The 22,112-nt window shown below is 38.4% G+C and overlaps 2 protein-coding genes and 1 non-coding gene across 6 annotated transcripts; 1 reads left to right on the top strand and 2 right to left on the bottom strand.

Annotated features, from left to right (window-relative positions):
* Nucleotides 1–402: 402 nt before the first annotated feature.
* On the bottom strand, nucleotides 403–3,495 carry LOC113320140. The gene is made up of 2 exons (XM_026568077.1): nucleotides 2,798–3,495; nucleotides 403–2,250 (listed from the first exon to the last, which is right to left on the bottom strand). Exons 1-2 carry the CDS (start codon nucleotides 3,315–3,317, stop codon nucleotides 2,198–2,200), a joined length of 573 nt encoding a protein of 190 aa, XP_026423862.1. The 5' UTR covers nucleotides 3,318–3,495; the 3' UTR covers nucleotides 403–2,197.
* A 1,877-nt stretch (nucleotides 3,496–5,372) lies between these two features.
* Nucleotides 5,373–5,444, top strand: TRNAK-UUU. The gene has a single exon. It is a non-coding gene; the product is annotated as a tRNA-Lys (tRNA).
* Nucleotides 5,445–5,745: 301 nt separating this feature from the next.
* Nucleotides 5,746–14,744, bottom strand: LOC113321800. 4 transcript variants are annotated; one of them, XM_026569720.1, is made up of 15 exons: nucleotides 14,249–14,744; nucleotides 13,772–14,109; nucleotides 13,535–13,633; nucleotides 12,793–12,889; nucleotides 12,629–12,690; nucleotides 12,413–12,515; nucleotides 11,241–11,381; nucleotides 10,840–10,990; nucleotides 10,495–10,712; nucleotides 8,925–9,669; nucleotides 7,412–7,959; nucleotides 7,078–7,194; nucleotides 6,670–6,965; nucleotides 6,225–6,553; nucleotides 5,746–6,146 (listed from the first exon to the last, which is right to left on the bottom strand). In XM_026569720.1, exons 1-15 carry the CDS (start codon nucleotides 14,720–14,722, stop codon nucleotides 6,082–6,084), a joined length of 3,783 nt encoding a protein of 1,260 aa, XP_026425505.1. In that variant the 5' UTR covers nucleotides 14,723–14,744; the 3' UTR covers nucleotides 5,746–6,081. The 4 variants fall into 4 exon arrangements, with proteins under 4 accessions (XP_026425505.1, XP_026425504.1, XP_026425502.1 ...); XM_026569719.1 differs by having other exon boundaries at nucleotides 5,746–6,553; nucleotides 6,670–6,727; nucleotides 6,797–6,965; XM_026569717.1 differs by having other exon boundaries at nucleotides 5,746–6,553.
* Nucleotides 14,745–22,112: the final 7,368 nt, after the last annotated feature.

Below are 22,112 nucleotides of genomic sequence, written 5' to 3'. Positions count from 1 at the left end.
GCCGGTCAGCCTAAGGCATGGTCACGCCTCTCTTTGTTGCAGCTCCTATCCTGTGGCTCCTTGTTTTTTGATTCTGGGCAAGATTTTGCATCTGCTAATCCATGACGGATTAATTACCTAGTTTTCCTAGGCTTAATTTCGACAAGCAAGGTCTGATATACTGCGCAAGGAGCAAAACCTTAACTTTTGCAAATTAGTCAGGATAATTGATTGAATTCTATGTGTTTACATAGAGTTCTTTTAAGTTCATTGCCAGAGAGCAACATGCTTTCCGATTGAATACCTTATGCAAAGACCTTATCCTTGATACTTGGAAATTCGTGCTACTCTGCTGTGAGTGAACACAAATTGTCATGCCATATCAATATTAATTAAGGGTTCAGCCGGGGAATATAGCACATAAAGCATTCAAAGAAACTTATATTAATTGAATGTACGTGCCCAAATTTACAGAATACCTGGGATTGTTGCTACATGCACCATTCTGGGTAAATTTTATGAGAGAATATTTAGTTGCTCAATAAATGTACCATTGAAGAGGTTAAACACCTATCACCTTTACACGGCTCTGTCTCTTTACAGAGTGTCGGTCTATTAGATGCAGGGTTTTACAATTTTATCCCTGAACTAAAAACCACCATCAACAGTGAGGTAAGACTCTTGGGTGATAAAGATATACGCATTCCCTTCATTTGACCGATCTCTCTAAAGTGATGAAAAGTGTTGAGCTCTTGATCAAACTTGCAATTAATACTCTTGTTGATAGAGTATTTAGTTGCAGCAGGTGTTGAGAGTGTAATGTGTATCGAGATTCGAGAATCTCTGTAAAGACTTGAATGTCACCTGCCACGTCTGATTGCGCCGGAATCCCATACTGCCGACAAACATTGAGTTATATAACTTCCTTATACCAACTTCCCAACCTGACATAATCCAACCTTCGTGTCGAACTATCAAATGGCCACAATCAGACAAGACTACCTTTAACTGAGTTCCTAGCATTTGGTAATGCCCATCCACCTCAACGTTATTATCAGATTTCCAGGAATACATACATACAATTTCTATGTGCCACTTGTTGAGCCATACAATTTCTATGTGCCACTTGTTGAGCCCTTCGTTGCATATGTCCTTGTTAAGTACAGTACCATGACCCACTCCATTCGATTTTATGAAAATACACAATTGGATCATTATGAGATAACACTTCAGGACTATCTCTTTTTGCTGAGTACAAACCCCGACAACTCTCTTACTTGTTTCTTCCAATAACTCCTGTAATATGCTCTCACCAATCTTGAATACAACAAGCATCTATATGATTCCCACGACTCCTACAATGGATTTCCTCCAGCCCGAACACCATTCATGGATACCTAAGCAATATCTCATCTGTAACTTTAGAAAGCACACATTTCCCCTGAAACTCCATTTACTGTTGATAAGAATCTGAATAATTAGTCCACCTGCATTGCCAAATTCATATTTCATTGTTACATAAGATCTCGACATGGTGCAGAGAACATTATGCTGTTGTGGCTTCTCCTCAAAGAGCTTGCTGAAAAAACGCTGGTATCCTCTTTTTACCAACTCAAAGACACTTGAATACTCAATTAACAAGTCCAGATGATCCCCAAGTTCAGAATTCATCCCAGAAATAAAATTTGCACTGAAACCATGCTTTAAAATGAACCCATTCAGAACAAGCAAACCCAATTTAAGTACACTAAAACTGAAATGAAAACTGCCGCTATTATAATGAGAATACATCTTGATCAATTCAAACCACTTTCCTCGATCAAATAATGTTCGAGCCCTTATTTGGAGAACATCAAATAAGGTCCAGAAAACATCAATTTGGAGCTGCATTTTGCCAGACAACTTCCTAGCATCACCACTACCACCATCTTCAGCACTTAAAGTCTCCAATGAGTTCACGAACAAAAATTCTAATAAGTGCCCACGGTAACTGGTGATACTATTCTCTTGCGAAAAAATCAGAAACAGCTGCCAACCATATTCATTGTCACCAATTTCAATAAGTACAAGTACACTTAAATAAGAAGACAACAATTCCAAGCTACTCCCAAACTTAATATCTGCATAATAAGGAGAATCCCAACACAACTCAAACAACTTTCCTCTATCAATTACTCTTCCAGCAAAAATCAGGACATAATAGGAGCATTTTCCTCTATTAGCACACATACGAACCAACCAAAAATATATCACCCCCGTGTAAGTATGATTCTGAAAAAAAATTGAACAATCGACATCTGAACTTTTCGGCAAAGAATTCCAAAATACGGTCTCAAACAGTTTTCCTCGATCAAACAGCATGTGAATAAAATTGAAACCAGTTAATGTATCATATAGAGAAGTACTTCGAGTTGTAAGCTGAACCAGTAAATCTTTGGTAACATCAGAATTATAAGAAAAGACTGGTAAGAATTTAACTGAGGAATTAAAATTGGTAACGAAATTTGTTGAAATAAATGAATTAAGGTCACTAGTTAAGAAGGCATTCAGATTAGGACCTTAAGCTTTCCATCTACAAACTGCTGAAGGTCAGCATTATAATTCTGATTCAACGGGTTGAAATTCTTCACCTCACTAACTATAACCTTACTAACTTGAAATTCCGCCGCAACATCAAGGATTTTATTATCAGAAATGAATGGTTTACCTTCCTAATATGCTAGAAACGATGAACTCTCGTTGTACTTATGAAATTCATTAACAGTACTAGATCCATCAACACTAGAGAAAACAATTATTGGTGTATATAGAAAATTACCTTCATCTGTTGTTGTAAGAGTATAAGAAGTTTGAAAGAAATCGTCTACTAAACTAGAATCCAGTGGAATTGATTTCAAATCACCATCTATTTTTTCCTCGAGCACCTTCGACTCCGATTCACCAAATCTGTTAGAATATTCTATTGTTGGAGAAGAACCTAAAACTTCATCTGATACTGGTGGATTTGAAGATCGTTGAGTGAAATTACGAGCTGAACTTGAATCAATTATCACTTCTTCTATGACAATCTTATCCTCCATCTCCGTAGGTTCCAGATTCCCAACCTCTTGTAGTGATTCCAACTTCTTCTCGGTGATGGAAATGAGAGTTTCAATTTGTAGAAGATTAAAATCATGATCTGGTGAATTCCTATCCCAGATTAGACGTATATACTTCATTCTCAAATCAAATACTTCACTGTATAATGCTTTTCTGGCTTCATATTTATCTTGTTCTAAGATATCGACCATACTAGTTAATTCTTCAATTTCTGTTTGATTTTCTGATAATTCATTCATGGTAACCTAGCAGCCGCAGAATCGACCTCTCTGATACCACTTGTAGTGATCTACACTACAACTGATGCTCATAAGCAAACCGAATATCTGATTAGAAGATGATTGAAGGTGAAATTAGAGGGTTAGGAGAAGAAGACATGGATAAAGGAGGAACATATCAATTAGGGAAGAACATAGAATTTCATTAATTATTCGATAAAGCCATAAGGCATACAACCAGTCAATATATTGCTAGGACAAATACACTACTACCACTACTAACAGCACCCTGGCTGCCCTTAACCGCAATGGATACCTCCCATTAGGACATGACAAAATGACGGATAACGGTCGATATATAAGGATTTAATGGTTATAATTTTTTATTTTTCTAATCCAGTCAAATATGGTATAACAGCCGACGTCATTGTAATATTATAGTAATGCCATTTGGTGATGATATCAGTGACCTGAGTTCAAAACTTGTCAGCACCAAGTTCTTTAGTTAGGTATAACAATGACACAAGGTGATAAGTGAGTCTGACACATGATATAAATCTAAATATAATGGGATAAAACCTATTTATTATTCCCCAAACTTTGCCTTATTAGTTATTTCTAATCTAAACTATAGATTTGTACGCAGTGAATCTTTTAAGAGATAGTAAGTTTTATACTGGATATGAGAATGGTGAATCCACTTGGTAATGGTGGATCTTACCTGAATATCATGGATCAGTAAAGAAACAATACAAGGGATATTTACATCTAGCCAAAAAACATTTTTGAATGTATAAATTTATTTTGATGTGGTCCAGGATATCTATTAGTTTTCCTCGAGTACAAAGTCTATAAGTTGTCTCATGTATAAAACCTAGCAAAAAAGAAATTTTTTTTACACTCCCTCCATTTGGGACAAGTTTTAGGTGATACCTAGCATTTTCGGTAACGAGAGAAATGCTAATAAAATTTCCAGGTAGAATCACATTAAGAATAGCGAGAAAAGAAATTGGACTAATTTTTTAAAAGCCGCACTTTGTGAGGTTTCTTAGTTTAGAACCCATAACGTATTGGGTTGGTTGTAGTTTTTGCTAGTCGGATTAGCATATTGTTACTTTCTAATAGGTCTTTTTTCATAAATTATATTTTTCTGAGGACTTTTATAAGTTTTTAATTATAAAAAATTAATTTCACTGGAAGTTTTGTGAGTTTTTAGTTTGATCAAAAATTCGAAAAAGTGAAAAGTGAAAAAGATAGTAAATGATGTAATCAGGTCTTAAATCTACGATAATGAACCTCACTGTTTGGCTAGCTGTTTTGGGTAACTCCGATGGCTAGCTCCTGCAAATGAATATTGACCATCATTGATTTAATCAAGATATGAGAATGGTGAATCCATTTGGTAGTGGTGGATCCTACCTGAATGTCATAGTAAGGCAGTAACACAGGGGCTATTCATTTCTAGCCAAAAATCATTTTCGAATCTATAAATTTATTTTGACGTGATTTAGGAGATTTATTAGTTTTCCACGAGTACAAAGTCTATAAGTTGTCTCATGTAGCAAACCTAACAAATTCTTCTAATTTTCTTGAAGAATTTTTTTTAATATTCCTTATGTTTTTGTAAAAGTGGTATTTGTCCATTTTCATAAAAACGGTATTGTGATTTTTTCGTTTCAGATTCTTTTAATTTTTTCAGACGTAGTATATATATAAAATACAAAATATTACCAGAGTTGATTACAGAAGTTTAGCGTGGAACAACAACTTCCAACGAAGAGGAATTCGTTTGATTAAACTAGAATTAAGACGTCTAAATCTAAGCACCATAGCATGCACAAGTTAGTTTCAGAACTGAACAACCCCGGAGCCATTTTTACTCGGATTACAAAATTTGTACTTCCCACATAACCGAGCAAAAAAGGAAAAATACTGAATGCTTCAAATAAAAAAATAATGACCCCTCCGTAAAAGATGTGGTCGGGCCCTATGCATTGTGTATGTGCCTTTTGTCTATGTCCTTTTGACACCTATTTAACTAATATAATTAAACACGTCAGTTAAACAGTCACACCAGCCGACTTAGCTCAGTGGTAGAGCGCGTGACTTTTAATCCCGTGGTCAAGGGTTCGATCCCCTTAGTCTGCGCTCGTTTTTGTGGTTGTGACATTTTGGTTTGGTAAAGAGAGGATTTTTAGTTTACACGCACCTTCCCTCCATTCGGTTTTACCTTTTCTTGTGCATTGTTAAAATCTGTGTTTGACTCGTACCCATCAAATAATTGCTTGCTTGATGGAGTTTCCCAGGTAATAAGGTTTACAAATCTTCTTTCATTTACACTACTGTTTTGTGCTCTAGACGCAGTTACCAGATAAGTTTTTACTTTGTTAAAATTTGAGTTGATTCATTCCCATCATATAGTTGCTTGCTTCATGGAATTTCCCAAGTGAGTTTTCAAGAATACGATCAAAGATAAATAAAATCTTCATTCCGTTGGAGTATTACACTGCTGTTTTGGTATTCTGTCACAGTTCCCGATCAAAATGACTACATCCAGTATTCCCTAAATTCTAGTCTCAAGTTACTGGAGCAGCGCTCAAGTATATACAGTTCAAGCAGGTTAAGTTAGCTGGGGTGGGGATGCGAAGTAAGGAGACCCATATTATGCCAGCAAAATCAGTTACCTTGTGTGCCGGTTAACTGCATGCTGGAGTAGCACCTGGGTGTGAATCATTAGAAGACCCTTCCGTACTGGTACACACATGGTTCAGGATTCTGGTGAGGATCATATATGAACCTGGTTTGGGTGCTCGCGAGCTACTGCTGCCCAATAAGTAGAACTATGCGATGCTGCAGGAACATAAGCTTGACGTAAAGGATCATATGATAGTGAGGGAGGAGTGCGATGTAATGGAGGAAGAGCATGACCTGGTGCATTATACATTGAAGTTTGTGGAGTATGATGTGGCGGAGGAAGAGCATGAAATGATGCATCATTGACTAATCTTGGAGGATAACGTAATGGCACGTATGATGACCCAGAGTGTTGTGTTTCAGGAAAACCATGAAATGGCTCAATGGGATATGTTGTTGCTGCTGCATGTGATGGATGCGTAGAGTAATAACTTGAACAACCAAATTGTTGAGTGAGTTGTTTTTCCTGCTCTCTTTTCCTCTCCACTGGTAGTAATTGAGGATTGTACTCATTTTCGCCAACTTTTGCTCCCTGACTTGCCACATCTGGTGCAGCTCTGTACCTATCAAAGAATCGCGAAAGGAGCGTCAGATATTAAGGTTCCAATTGGCAAAAGAGCTGAAAATAAAGCAGAAACTCAGATTAACACACATGTGTTGTGTGTCATATGCAGGATACCTGGTGTAAGGATTATGAGCAGGTATCAATGCATTTCCAGGCGAGTATGTGCTGCGCGCTTCCATTCCAAAATATGGGTTAGTCCTAGTTTTTTGAGCAGTATATCCAGACATGGGAGGTGGAGTACCATGAGCACGGTGAAATGCCGTTGAAGCATATGGATCATTTGGTGGTGGCAACCTTGATGGTTGTCGATTCTGATAGATTTTAACTGGAGGTGACTGTCTTGGTGGAGCCCCAAGCACAGACTCTGGTGGACAACCAATGGGATGAAACAGAGAAAAAAGTTTCTTTGCCTGCACTTAAATAGCAGAATCCGTCAAAAATGAAACCTAAAATTTTAATATAAGCAACCAAATCCAATGAATGACCAACAAGGCAACAACCAATTAAGTGACAGCACCATACCTGACAGTTACTGAGCTTTTGTTGGAACTTTGTACCACCATGGTAGTTTTCTTTGATAGCGTGTCTGAAAACACTCTCAGGCAAAGGTAAGCATTCCCTGAAAATATTGAATCTCACCTACAAAAATAATGCAATTCTAAGAAGGCCTCGTAAAATCAGCTAGGCAGATAATTTCTCCGAAACAGATTTGCAGTTAAAAGTATGGAAATTGGAAATGCACCAATTTTCCATATCTCACATCTATAAAGTAGCTACTGTATCTACATTTAATCTAACATTTAGGATTCCGTTGGATATTATAAAAATTCAGGGAACCCATGAGTCAGCTAGTTACCTGTGCGGGAAATCTTCCTCCAAAAGCAGCTGGCTCCAAGTCACGCTCTCCTCTAAATGTAGCTTTATATACACCATGAAGAAGCTTTAGGTTAACATCGAAGAGAAAAAGCATTGCACCCGGATTTATGTTCTCTACGACATACATTTTCCCAAGAGGGAGTCCAAAAACACTGTACTTAAAGATTTCCGGTTTTGTCTCGGCACTGCACAAAAATATGAAACCTGGTGCATGCTCATCATCATCATGATCTCTCTCTTCTATGTGCTGGTCTGTTGCTTCTTCTTCTTTTCCTACTCCATGGCGTTTATTTTCACTCTCCTTTTCAATTGCTACACCTTCTGCAGCACCAGTGACACTGGTGGTAGAAGTAGAAAACGAGTCTGGAACAATAAGAGCAGGCATAGCATGAAGAGTCTTCATCTTGTTCACATCTGTAGATCTTTTTACTAAACTTCTGCTCACAGTCAGGTGGTTGCTAGATGTGCCAGTAGTTGTAGAGTTATCACCCCCACCAGTCATCTCTTTTCTCCTGACCATCTTCAGAACTATCAAAAGAAAAATGGAGAATCATTTAGAGTGTGAAACTTGAAGAAACAAAGGGAACTTACAAAGAAATTCCCCCACCATAAAGAAAAATAGGATATCACAAACATGCAGAGTAGAAAATGGCAGAGAAAGCTATTTGGCAGGAGATGAATAGCACTACCAAGAGCAACTACAGTCAATGACAGGGAGTGCTGAAACAAGGCAAGTGCTAGTCTAAAGTGAGTGACCATGGCCAAAACAAGGAGCAAGAGTGATTGAGCAACAACAAGAATTTTTGTTTGTCTGTCCTCTTTTTTTTTTTCTTTTTTTTTGTTTTTTTTGGAGGTTTGGTCGAATGTGTCCCTTCTTTTCGTTTCCTCTCTTCTTTGATTAATAAATTCCCTTCTTGGGTTTGCCATAAAAAAAAAGAAGAAAAACGAAGGCAGACTGAGCAACAACATAAGTCGGTCAAGTAGACGTCACTCTGCCATTGAACACCACAGGAGTACAAGGAGGTTCAGTACAACTAGAAAATCATAGGTCACACAGGGTTGTAACTTGTCGAGGTTTGTTTGAGTTAGAAGTTAACCAGACCCCAAGTTCCAAGGAGGTTTGTAGAGACCCATTGCTGAGACCAAAATTGAAAACCACTTATTACAATGTACGTAGGCCGATCAAGTAGACGTCACTCTGCCATTGAACACCACAGGAGTACAAGGAGGCTCAGTACAAGCAGAAAATCATAGGTCACACACACAGGGTTGGAACTTGTCGAGGTTGGTTTGAGTTAGAAGTTAGCCAGACCCCAAGTCCCAACCGAGGTTTCTAGAGACCCATTGCTGAGACCGAAATAGAACACCACGTATCACTATGTATGTATGAACCTTTCTGCAATCTGCAATATGACTCTAGGCCCTCATAAACAATACAGAATCCCTGTTGTCATCTTAACCAATTTGAAGAGGACTAGATGGTGAATCATTACCTTCATCTGCAACAACAGCCACTGCTGTCTCCTTGGTTTTCTTCTGGCGACCTCTTTTATTTGGTTCAGGCTTTGGCAAGCAATCGCCTCCACTACCACGTTTAGGTTTGGGCTCAGCGGTAAGAGTTCTTGAAGTTTTAACCATTTCCTTTACTGCGTCTTTTGTCACAACATTGCCTCCGTTTGCAACATCAAGTTTCAATTTATCCACAGATTCAATACTCTTACACTCAGATGTTTCTGCATTTCCTGAAAAGTCTGAACCTTTCGTCTTTAAGCGTTTGTTCATCTGCTTAAACTCCCCCTCAATTTCTAAAACGTCATCCAACATGTCAGAATTGTCACTCCCATCTTTAGCGACTCCAATCATGTTTTCGGGCTTATCGAAATCCTCGGTCTCTTCACTTGGGTCCTTATCATTCTCCTTCTCAGCCTGGAATTGGAGATCTTCTGCAACATCAAGTTTCATCTCCTCCAAAGATTCATTACTCTTAAACTCAGATTTTTCTGCATTTGCTGTTAAGACTGAACCTTTCGTCTTCAAGCGTTTGTTCATCTGCTTAGGCTCCCCCCCAATTTCTAAAATGTCATCCAACATGTCAGAATTGTCACTTCTATCTTTAGCGACTCCAATCATGTTTTCAGGCTTATCGAAACCCCCGGTCTCTTCACTAAAGTCCTCATCATTCTCCTCCTCAGCCTGGCGTTGGAGATCTTCTATGACAGCCATCAGCTCTCTGTTAACCTGGTAACAAACTCATGGTTAAACCCCTAGCTCACCAAAGAAAATACCAGCGTACCACGGCTTTCATTTCTTAACAAAGCAGAAGTATAACCACATACATAAAGCATACAGGTCTGTGCATGATAATCTTGTTAGTTATATTGGTCAGAGTAAAAATTTTACTCTAGTCAGAACTTTCAGGCCTCACACCCATTTCCACAAATTAGTCCACCTACCAGCATCCAGCATGTTTGTTTGCATCTGACTCGCGGTCTGGATCTGAGTCGACCCCTGACTCAACGCGAGTCAGATGTCAGATCGTTTCTCTTTTAGTTTTTCAGATCTGACTCGCTGCATGAGTCAGACCTAATCCCTGACTCAGACTTGTTTGAGTCAGGGAACAAAATACCCCTGACTCATGGGACCAAGCCACTCACCCGCATATTTTTGATCAGTTGAGTCAGATCTGACTCAAAAAAACAAATACATCGAGTCAGATTCAGATGAGCTGATTTCAGATCCAGAAAAGGAGAAAAAGAAACATGATGTACATCTGATTAGACAGTTTCCAACACCAAGCTACTAGACAGAAAAGACGAATTTGAAGAGCGGGCCTATCTAAATATTCTTAATAAAAGGCTGGAAGCCATCAAAGCCAGTGATGGAGCAGCAAGGAAGGAGAACAAGTAGAACACTAACAATTTATAGCAATACAGAAGAAGACTGGTTAGCTGATTTCTACCTTCAATTCAAATAGCATCTTTAAGGAATAAAAAAAAAAGTAATCCCAAACTTGGTTACTAACAGATCTAGTAGTCATCATGTTAAAAATTGACATTTTCATACCTGAGGGTTTTGAAGGAACTCAGATAAGTCCATTGGGCAAGACGGGCACTTCATTATTGACTTTTGTGCTCGAAGTGATCTTCCCTGACAAAAGTATCTCTTTCGGACAGAACTTTTACCAGCAAAAACACTCTTTAAACAAGGCTTGCAAAAGTTGTGAGCACAGGGTGTTGTCAGAGGACTATTCATCACTTCCCTACAAAGTTGACATTTCAATGCTGCGTGACAGAGAAACAGGAAAGAGCTTAGAAACAAGGTGTGATAAGAATAAAAACTTATGAAGACCAGTCACTATGGATCCGGCGTTTTGTTCACAATAGAGAAAGAGAAAAAGAGAGCTCAAACCGTTTAGAAGCTGATTCCTGTATGACTTATTCTGCGCCTTTTTCCGTGCTCTCTCTAAATCTTCAGAAGTTTCTGTTTGCACAGGTTCTTTATTACTATCATCATCTTCTTTATCTAAGACCTGCAGCATTATCATTGTTATCTTCATTCCCTGTGCAGGAGCACGATTACGATAACCAGACAATCAAGAACAGGAAGAAACTAAGTAAAACCCATAACTTATTTTACTAATTTATCATGAACCCAAGAATTTCACTCTTTATTACCAAGTCTAAAAGCCCCCATAAATGAAAAACCAAAACAAATAAGATCTACATAAATGAAAAGGATTAACTAACCATAAAATCTTTATCTAGGTAGTAATCTTCAATTGAAATGACATCCCATGGTGACATATTTACCTCACAAACAGCAACTTCCTCTGCTGTCAGTAAATTATTCCCACGCTCACTTTCTGTTGTAGTTGTACATGATACAGCAGCAGCAGCAGTAGTAGTAGTATTAGGTGGAGGTTTTTTCCATTTCCAGAAGCTATCTTCCTCCTAAAAGTCATCAAATTCTTAGTTACTCTTCTATTTAACATGCATAGAATATTTCAAAATGGAATTGGGAGACCCACTTCAACTGATTTGAAATACTTCCATTTATTGCTGGCCTGGAGGACCATGAAAGCTGGGATCCAAGTACAATAGGTTTCTCTCTTGCATCATGCTATTCTCGTCTTCATGGCATTGCAAATCAAGGTGTGAATGAAAAAAAAAAAAAAACACGTTTCCCGCAAAATTTTGTGAATCCTAAAATTCCTTTGAAGGTTTGTTTCTTAGTTTGGCAAGTGAGGTATAGCTGCAATTAGTAACATAGGGAAAAGAAGACAAACTGTGTCACTAGTTGTCATCTTTGCTAGTCTGTAGATCATTTGTTTTTTCCTGCAGAATAGCATATGATCTTTGAATGTATTTCTTAAAAGTTATAAGATAGATTGGGTCATGAATGACACTGTTTTGAAGAACCTGTGGAATGGGGAGCAAGAAATAACTGAAGAAATAAGAGGATATAGAGCTACTTTCCATTTGCCATTATATGCAAACGTGACAAGATGACAATAACATTATGTTCAAATACAAGAGTAATTCATTCCAAGAAATTGTGAGAGCAGTCAAATTTATTTTGTTCTATTGGGCGTCAACAGAAAATGTGTTTGAGGACTGTTATTCTGACTATTTCATAACCCATTGGGACTCTTTAATTGAATGGGACTGTTGGAGACAGTCTACTTTATATTGCTAAGTGAGATTCTTGTTCTTTTTTGGTGTTTTTATAGGGTGTTGCTGGGTTCTCAGAGTTTAGCTGTTCTCAGGCATGTTATTGAGTTGTAATGTCGCCTTCTAGGTGAAGTTTCTTATTTTAAGATCTTGCTTTTATCCAAAAGAAGTGCTCAAACATAATAGTCCTTCTGATGTAAAACTATCTGAGAAAGGACTGAAACAAAAATAGCAATATCTAAAGGGAAAGCAATTCTAGAAAAGAAGAAAACTCAGTTGAGAAATAGCTGAATAAACAACAATGTACTCACATCATAATCCCACGATGGACTTTCCCTTCTATCTGTAATATTGGTTGCCCTTTTAAGCTCCTTAATAACAGGCAGAGGTCTTGGACGGTCCCCATGATTGTCACTACAATTGATGTTGCAGATAATTAAGTCAGAAATATTACTTGACAGCCCTGGATTTCTATTATCAGGAAGAGAGAAGGAAATGAAACATGACGAAAAGAAAAAACGGAGTACCTCGACCAAGGAGCAGGTTCATTGTCACACCGAACAAAGAGATACCTACAGACTTTATGCCCCTGTAAATGACACTTTTTCATTAGATCTACCTAAATTGGCAAGAAAGAAACAGACATGTGATCAGAGTATAAGGTTAAAAGACAAAAAGAAACTGCCACAACTTGAATCCCAATTTTTCGCCAACATTTTTCTATTCTGTAAACTCCGCATCTCAGCCCATTTAGTGGAGCATATGACGAGCGCTTCTCCTTGTGAGACCTGAAAGTTTAAACTTGTGATGGAAAAAGCTTAACATAAATAAATCAAGAAACAAGTTCAACTAAAAGAAAATTTAAGTGGATGTACAACACACAGTAATCTCAAACGTGGATATTATTGATTAAAATGAACTATTGTTGCAGTACCCATGTTTCATGGCAGGACCGCAGGACTAACTAAAAATTCAAAACATAATCACCAATTTTCATGCCAACTTTTGTTTCGGCATCTTTACGCCTGTCCAAATTTTTTGATAACTCTTAGCCGCAGTTTTAATTTGGTCAAGTTCCTATTTGTTAGAAAGAGCAAGAAATAATCTTTACGGAAAAAAGAAGAAGAAGTGACATCTCGGATAAAAAGCCTGAATAAGCAATATTGATTTTCCATTTAAGAAGGACGCACATGTAGGCTGTGTGATATAATCTGCTAGCACATTGACTAAGTGGAAAAGTTATTAACATAAGCAGTACAAGGGTAGAATCAGCATATAATGGCACTTAGGGTCATAGCATTTGTATAAATTGATTGGTAAATTTCTAGGCACAATATTACCAATTATAACTGCTTCACTTTTAACAGCTTATGCTGAATGAGTAAACTCGCCAAGAAATGAAAAGGAAGAATAAGAAAGAATCAATCACATACCGCACCACACGGACTGGGTATCCTCCCAGGCAACTGACACGCAGAGCTTCATTAGATTTCTCATACGATTGATTAATGCCATTGAGATCCCTTCCCCCACTGTTTACCCGATAAAGTAATAAGTCAAATTAGGCAATAAATCTCGGCGATTCAACGGTAACATGGAAGTACAACTAACCAAGACTAAGACATAAAGCACGTATATACAATATCAGGACAAGAGATTAAAAGATTAACCTTCCGGTGTAAAGGAACCAGTCTCCATGGTTGTCATTGTCTTCATAGTCCCCTGATAAAGCCACAGATTTTGCACCATACTCCCCTACTAATACAATACCCTGATTCATAGGATCATTTTCAGCAGGTGTTCGTCCAAAGTGGCGGTGAGACCCTGAACCACTATTCTCTTTCGCCTTTGCCATACGAATTGCAACGACAAGGGCAGAGTTAATCCTTGGTTGATTCACCATATTGTCAGGAATTTTACTGCGACACTCGGGGCAATTTTGTTTTCGTGGTTGCTGGTTTACCCATTTCTCGAAACATTTTAAACAGAAATTGTGACCACAAGGAGTCTGCAACCAATCAATCAACAACAAACTCACAAATTAAAGTCCTACATCAACATAATCCTTTCTTCTATCATCAAATGAGGGTTTGAAAATTCCTAGAAAATCAATCAACAATACTATGAAGTGATAAACATTTACTTACAGTAACAGGTTTATGAGGCAATTGCATGCAAATGAGACACATAAGCTTATCATGCAAAATATCCTTGACATCACTCTCCTTCTTCTTCATCTTCTTCTTCTTCTCATCTTCATTTTCACAAGGATCCGAGACTTTAATCCCACTGATTAGTTCCTGCCGTTTCTTCGCTTTCTGGTGATCAGTAAGTGTAGAGTCATTCTCAATAGCACAAATTAAACCCACAAGTTGATTCAAAGAAGGATTCGGCGATGATGATGATGGACCAGCACCAGAATTGGGATTATGAATGAGTACATTGGAACAGTCAGGGCAATCCCATTCAAGAGTTGATGATAATGATTCTGGTGGTTTTGATAGACAATTGACATGCCATGGAGTAATACAAGTTTTACATACTAGGGTTTCTACTTCTGGTGGTGTTGATTTGCAGGCCATACAAATTCCATCTCCGTCGCAAGGGAGTTGGGCAGTCATGGCGGTGGTAGTGGTTGTGGTGGTGGTGAGGGGACTTTATAAAAAGAAAATGCGGAAGGGCTTTGGATTTACCCCCTATTTTGCCCGGCCTTTTTAGGGGCCACCGAAAAGGATTTAGGGGCCATCAGGTTATATCCATTCAAGGGCACTAGTTAAGGGAACCCTATAGGAGTCCTAAAGTTATCAAAATGCCCCTACAGTAATCAAACCTAAAATCCTAAAAACAGAATCAGTTTCACTTTCACTTTCACTTCAATTTCATTTTCAGTTTCAACTCTTCCTCTTCTCATCTTCTTCACTCCCGTTGTGGGAAGAAAAAAAATCCTCGTTCTTCTTCGTTTGAATTCATCGTGTTTGATAATCGGCGAAAAAAAACATCATCGATCCTCCTATATAACAATGACCAGACCTAACAAACCCACTAAAGATCGAAACAAAGAGATTGGTCGTGAAGAACACGAAGAACACCATGAACCCGACAACGGCGAAGGAGTTGCAGCGGTTGGAGTAGTTGATGGCGGCCAATCTGAAAGTCAAACACTCCGACAACTTCAAACGACTCCAATTAGGTAAGGGTCTATCAATTTTTGGGTTTATGTCGCTTCAATTCGACGAATCTCTAAAAAAATCTAGGGTTTTCTGATTTTAACCAGATTCGGGAGATATGCATGTTGTGTTAACTTTCGAATGTAGTCGTGTTCTTTAATTCTGAAGAACATCGAGAGTATTCGGGAGATAGTTGTTTAGGTATACCTCCGAATGTCGAGAACCATTTCTTCCTGTAACTTTTGATTGGTTTATTCGTAAGTTAAGATTTATTTTCTCTCCCGAATGTATTGATTTAGAGGCATAGTATTCGGAGATTAGTTTACTGCCGAATGTATCATTTGATTAGTCAAAAATGGTGATTTTGGCAAAATCCCATTTTAGGGCCGATGTATATTCGGAAGTTTATCGTATATGATATACTTCTGAATGTACACTCTTCAAACTGAAATTTTTTTGGGGCCATAGTGTATTCGGATGTAAATATATTTATTTACATCCGATTATATAGGCTATAAACTTAAGAGTTTCATGAACTTCAATTGATGCACATTCGGTCGATAATATTATGTTATACCCTCCGAATGATGTATATTCAGAAACAGTGATTTTGTTTTGACTTCCCGATGTTGACATTCGTGTATTGTTGTTTTACTTTGTCTTCCGATTGTGTAGTTTCTAAAACTATTGTTCTTTATTTTGTTGTTTAGGCAAAGTCGAGCTAAGCAACCTAAGAAACCTTACCTAGGGGCTCGTGTAGGAAGTATGAAAGTGTCGGCTAGTGTTAGGAGAGAAAGGGGTGCTAAGGGAAATTCAAGTGCTCAAGATAAAGGTGTAGAACCAAGTGGTCAACAAGACACTCAACAAGTCGTGGACCCAAGTGCAACACAGGGCACTAAAGAAGGTCAAGAAACTGGAGCTCCACAGGTCACACTACAAGTTCAAAATACAAGTGCTCCAGAAGGAACTCAAGAGGCTCAAGATGCAAGCACTCCACAAGGCACTCCACAAGGAACTCAAGGAGCAAGTGCTCCACAACCACAACATGAAATTTTTACAGAAGTACAAGAAGAAGGACAACCAAGTAGCACCCAAGAAGGAGGAGAACCTAGTGGTACCAAGAAAGGCAAAAAAGGTGTACAAGGTGAAAAGAAGGATATTTCTAAGAAAGCATCACATATTGTCCCTAACCACTTGAAAGTGCAGGATATTCCTAAAGGCGTAATAATAATAATCGTATTGTTTATGTGTTGTATGTATCGTAATATTTGGATACAAAGGCTCCTGGGCAAGAGATATATATGAAACCGAGGTAATAATAATTGTATCCTATTTCTTAAACATATTGTTTATGTGTTGTATGTATCGTAATATTTGGATACAAAGGCTCCTGGGCAAGAGATATATATGAAACCGAGGTAATAATAATTGTATCCTATTTCTTAACATATTGTTTATGTGTTGTATGTATCGTAATATTTTTCGTGTGTTTAATAGTATCATCAAGATGTCGTTCGCCGACTCAAACCCACCGCTCCACAAAAGAAAATATTGGAATAGCCTTTATCCGGTGAATGTTAAAGGTTCAAGACGATTATAAACAACTCAGGGTTGTATCCTGTTGTCGAGAACTCTTTGTTGGAACATGATCGTGTGTCTATATCTGCGTTTGTGGAGAGATTGTATCCTGAGACCGACACATTCCACATGCCTTTTGGGGAAATGACGATTACCCCGGATGATGTTGTGCAGATTCTTAACATCCCTGTCCAAGACACAACTGTCAAGTTAAACTACACAAAGCAGTTAAGCTGGACACAACTTTATGCTCTAACTCAAAAGTGTTTAGGTTGGGATGATGAGACAACAATAGCTGAGTTCATGAGGCATGCATCTTATAAAACAAGACAGATAAACATTAACCAATTAATGAGTATGTACCGAGGCACCTTGGATAAAGAAAAGAAGGGAACGTTGACCGATGATCAAGTGAACCAAGCGGCCACTGCCTATCTCCTTTGTGTATTGGGATGTATCATTTTCCCCAGTACTGTTGGAAACCATATTGACGCCAACTTTATACAACTTCTTGATCCTCTCCATGGAGTCGGTGATTACTCTTGGGGCACGACATGCCTTGCATACTTGATGGATGAGTTGAGAAAGGCGTCGAGGGGAGGAACCATCCAAGTTGGAGGGAACGTGTCTCTATTGCAGGTTTTTATCATCTCTATTACTCCATTAATAATTATGCTTATTCGGTAGAAAATATGAATAACAACTTAGAGTTTTTGTCAACCAAACAAGAAATATTTGGTAGCAATTTATATTTTAGTCTCCTGAATGTGAGTATTCGGCGGATATGTTTTCCATTACCTTCCGAGTAATGTGTATTCGGGAATGGATCTTTAAACATGTCGTTCGATTGGTCAGGGTGAACAATTCAGTCTATACTGTGTATAAATCTTGCGTATTCGGTAGGTTTATTTTTTGTTTATCTTCCGAATATTTAGTATTTGTAAGTGTATGTCTTGTGTTTGCTTCCGATTATATACGGAGAAAAACTCAGGCTCTTCTGTGTCCAAATGTTCCTTATTCGGTAGTTTACTGTTTTTTTTATGTCTCCGAATATGTTAAATTCGGGCAACCAGTATTTGATATTTCTTTCGATTACATGTAGTTCAAACTAGAGTTTCCTGAGTTACATTTGATGTAGATTCGGTAGAAAATAAATATGATTATAAACCGAATATGTCGTATTCAGAAGAATCATTACTTCCATTTTCTTCTGAATGTGTGTATTCGACAGAAACGTAAAAACTTAGGCTTCCGATTATGAACTCTAATAGTTGTTTTTTTATGTATACAGACATGGATCTATGAGCACTTACCTATCCTAATGTTAGCGATTGATAACACTAAGTGGCACAAAGGTATTCCTAGAGGAACAAAGTGGATGTTTGAAGACAACCGTTCTAGGACAAAAGAACCCCAGTTGGTTCGCATGAGGGAGATTTTGGATCCAATGAAAGCCTCAGAAGTATGCTTTGATCCATACAAGGAAGACCGAGCTAATGGACATATAAACGGACGGTCGGACTTGTCCCTTTATTTTGGACCGTTGTGGCACCCCACAGGGTATGTGTGAAAAAGCGGGGGTCTAACAACACCAACCAATATTTCACTTAGCAATCTGTATGGACTAACTCCAATATACTTTGCTAGAGAATCAACTAGACAGTCAGACTCAATCTAGATTAAAGTATATCGAGGAGTTAATATCTCTCTCTTGATTTTATCTTTACTCAAGCTAATAACAATCAGCGAGTCTTTATCAAATACAAGGAATAACTTGGATGGTACCAAAGACCAATATCCAAGGATCAATAAATTTAAATCAACAACCAAAGTTCGGATATTTTAATTGATGATCTACAATGCACAACCTGTATAATTTCAATTATAAAGATAAACAATATGATGCGGAAATAGAAATAACACATACACCATAATTTTGTTAACGAGGAAACCGCAAATGGAGAAAAACCCTGGGACCTAGTCCAGATTGAACACATATTGTATTAAGCCGTTACAGACACTAGCCTACTCCAAGCTAACTTCAGATTGGACTGTAGTTGAACCCAAACCAATCTCACACTGATCCAAGGTAAAATTACGCTCCCTACGTCTCTGATCCCAGCAGGATATTACGCACTTGATTACCTTAGCTGATCTCACCCACAACTAAGAGTTGTTACGACTCAAAGTCGAAGACTTGAAATAAACCAATTTGTCTCACACAGACAAGTCTATCAAAGAATCAATCTGTCTCCCACAGATAAACCCTAAAGGTTTTGTTCCGTCTTTTGATAAATCAAGGTGAACAGGAACCAATTGATAATCCGGTCTTATATTCCCGAAGAACAGCCTAGAGTTATCAATCACCTCACAACAATCTTAATCGTATGGTAGCGAAACAAGATGTTGCGGAATCACAAACAACGATTCGAAGATGTTTGTGATTACTTTTTATATCTTGCCTATCAGAGATATCAATCTCAAGCCAATCAATTTGATTGTACTCGTACGATAGAAGATGCAAGATCAGATCACATAACTACGATAAAAGTAGTATCGGTCTGGCTTCACAATCCCAATGAATTCTTTAAATCGTTAACCTGGTTTTTAAGAAGAAACCAAAGGTTAAAGGAGAATCGAATCTAGCAGGCGAACTAGTATCACAGGAGAGGTGTGGGGATTAGTTTTGCATAGATGCTAGAGTTCCCCTTATGTAGTCTTTCAAATCAGGGTTTGCAATCAATGTTGACTTAGCAACAAAGCATTCAATATTCACCGTTAGATGACAACCCGATTTAGATTCAAGCCAATATCTGCCAACCGTTAGATCAAAAACTTAGCTTGTTACACACAAATAACATGTACACTTCTAGGTTTGTGTAACCGTACCCAAACGTGTACATTTATTGGTTCAACAATAGTTAACCAAATGGTTAGCCATATGAGCATTTCATATCAACCATGTTCTTCTTCACCATAACTAGTTCAATTGACTTCAAACGAACTCGTTAGAGAGTTGTTCAATTGCAAGGAAATCTCATGTACTACACAAGACACAATTGAAGCAAAGATGATGTGATTCACTTGAATCGGTTCATGAACTTTTAGCCACGGTTTGCATACTGCATTTCAGTTCACGATCATCATATTTAGATATAACCTACTCAAGTTCGCAGACTGGGTTCGCGGAATTAAGTCCCCGGAAGGAGTTCACAAACTCCAGCAGAAATTCTCGGGGTTTGAGAACTTTGCCAGTTCGTGGACTTAGCTCACGCCACTATTCCGGTTCTCTTGATCAACAAAGTTCGCAAACTTTGGTTCAAGGAATAGGACTTGTACATAAATGTGTTTCCACAACAATTCTCATGTCTACCATTGGTTATATAATCTAAACTCTCATTCCAATCATTCAAACATTCTTAAAGGACGTTATAGTTGTTACACCATTTCTCGTCAAAGCCATTTTCAAAGTGATTGAAACATATCATGACTTTCGTCACTAGGTAAAGATAAACTCGGTTGAAGCGAAAATCTTACCAATACATATTTCGAGATATAGATAGGTGGTAGGCTTCTAAAAGGTCCTAAAAATTATCCCCGGCCAAAAACTTGGTGGGCCCGGAGATATGTATAAAATTAAGCGCAATGAAAACGGGCCTACAGTAATACCGCAAGTGCACGGTCGTCGGTTGTAGCTCGTGCAAGTACGGGTCGATCCACAGAGATCGGGAGTGTTTGGAGTGTTTCTAGCTATTTTGGGTTCTAGTTGCTATTGGGCTATGAAGCCTTTTGGCTTAAATTGGGCTTTGAGTACTAATGGGTTTGATAACAATAAAATGAACTGAGCTTGGGCTCAGTTGGTCTTTGAAGTGTAAATGGGCTTGTGATTGAAGTTGGCTTTGGCCTTATTCCTAAGAATGAACTGGGCCTAGTCTTTTGAGTTAGGCTTTTGGGTTAAGCCCACAGTTGACTGAATTGGGCTTTTAGCCTTAACCTAAACTGTGGTTGGGCCTTAATGAACTTGGGCTTTGGTCTTAAACTTAGGCTTGGGCTCAGTTGTACAAACAATAGACAGTGGGCTTAGAACTGAGAACTAGGCCTTGAACTGGACTGATGGGCTTTTGCTTGGCTGCAGGCTTGGCAGCAACAACAGCAGCAGCAGCAACAACAGCAGAGGCAACACAGAGAAGGCACCAGCAGCAGCACAAGGCAAAGATGGAAGCAGCAGCAGGGGAAAGAAAAGGCAGCTGCAGCAACAGCAAAAGAAAGCAGCAACAGCAGAGGCAACACAGAGAAGGCACCAGCAGCAGCACAAGGCAAAGATGGAAGCAGCAGCAGGGGAAAGAAAAGGCAGCTGCAGCAACAGCAAAAGAAAGCAGCAACAGCAGGGTTGCAGGGCAGATGGGTTGCAGCAGCAGCTGCACAAGCAGTGCACAGCAGCACAAGGCCAAAAAAAGAAAGCAGAGCTGGCAGTGAAGCAAAAACAAATGAAGAAAAACAATGCAGCAGTGCAAGGCAAGTGAGAAAGAAAAGATGGCAGTGAACAAAACAGTGAAGACAATAAAGAAAACAAGCAAAGAACAATGCAAGAACTAAACAAAGCAAATACTAGACAGCAAAGAAAGATAACAAAACAAACCAAGGCCTAAGGCCAAGGGCAGGGATGTGGAGAAACTGAAAGAGCAAGGCTAAGCTAAGGCAAGATTACAGGAGGTATACTAAAAGAATGGGAAGAGAATTAGCTTGCTCATTGTCACTAGTGAGCACTAATTTCTCCCAATGCTCAATCAACAGTGCAACCTAAGCATACACAAGGAATGGCAAGAAAATCAGCTTGCTATGAGCACTGATTTCTTCCATTGCACAATCACATCAATGCTTCACAGATATCTAGCCTAGCATTCCATCAATTGTGACAGCAAATTAAACACAACATTACACAAACATTACATGGCAGTGAGCAACAACACATGTTAACAGGACAAATGTAACAGGAATGAATTGGAAATCAAAACATGAAATTAAACATGCACATTAACATGATACATTTAACAGGATATGAAAGTCTAACATGAACATGAAACTAAGTAGCAAATTGAACTAAAAAAACAACATTAACAGAACATGGAAATTGAACTGAACTGAGCTTGTAAATTATCATTTAACAGAACTTGAAAGTTCTGGATGCAGGCTAATCCAAACATAGTTTTTAACACAACCCCCACACCCATATTTATACCCACAGACAATTAGGGTTCTACCCATT

Source organism: Papaver somniferum, chromosome 11 (genome assembly GCF_003573695.1).
Source record: "Papaver somniferum cultivar HN1 chromosome 11, ASM357369v1, whole genome shotgun sequence".
NCBI lineage: Eukaryota > Viridiplantae > Streptophyta > Magnoliopsida > Ranunculales > Papaveraceae > Papaver > Papaver somniferum.
Note: the sequence above shows the minus strand (reverse complement) of the source record. Positions and strands in the feature narration are given on the sequence as shown.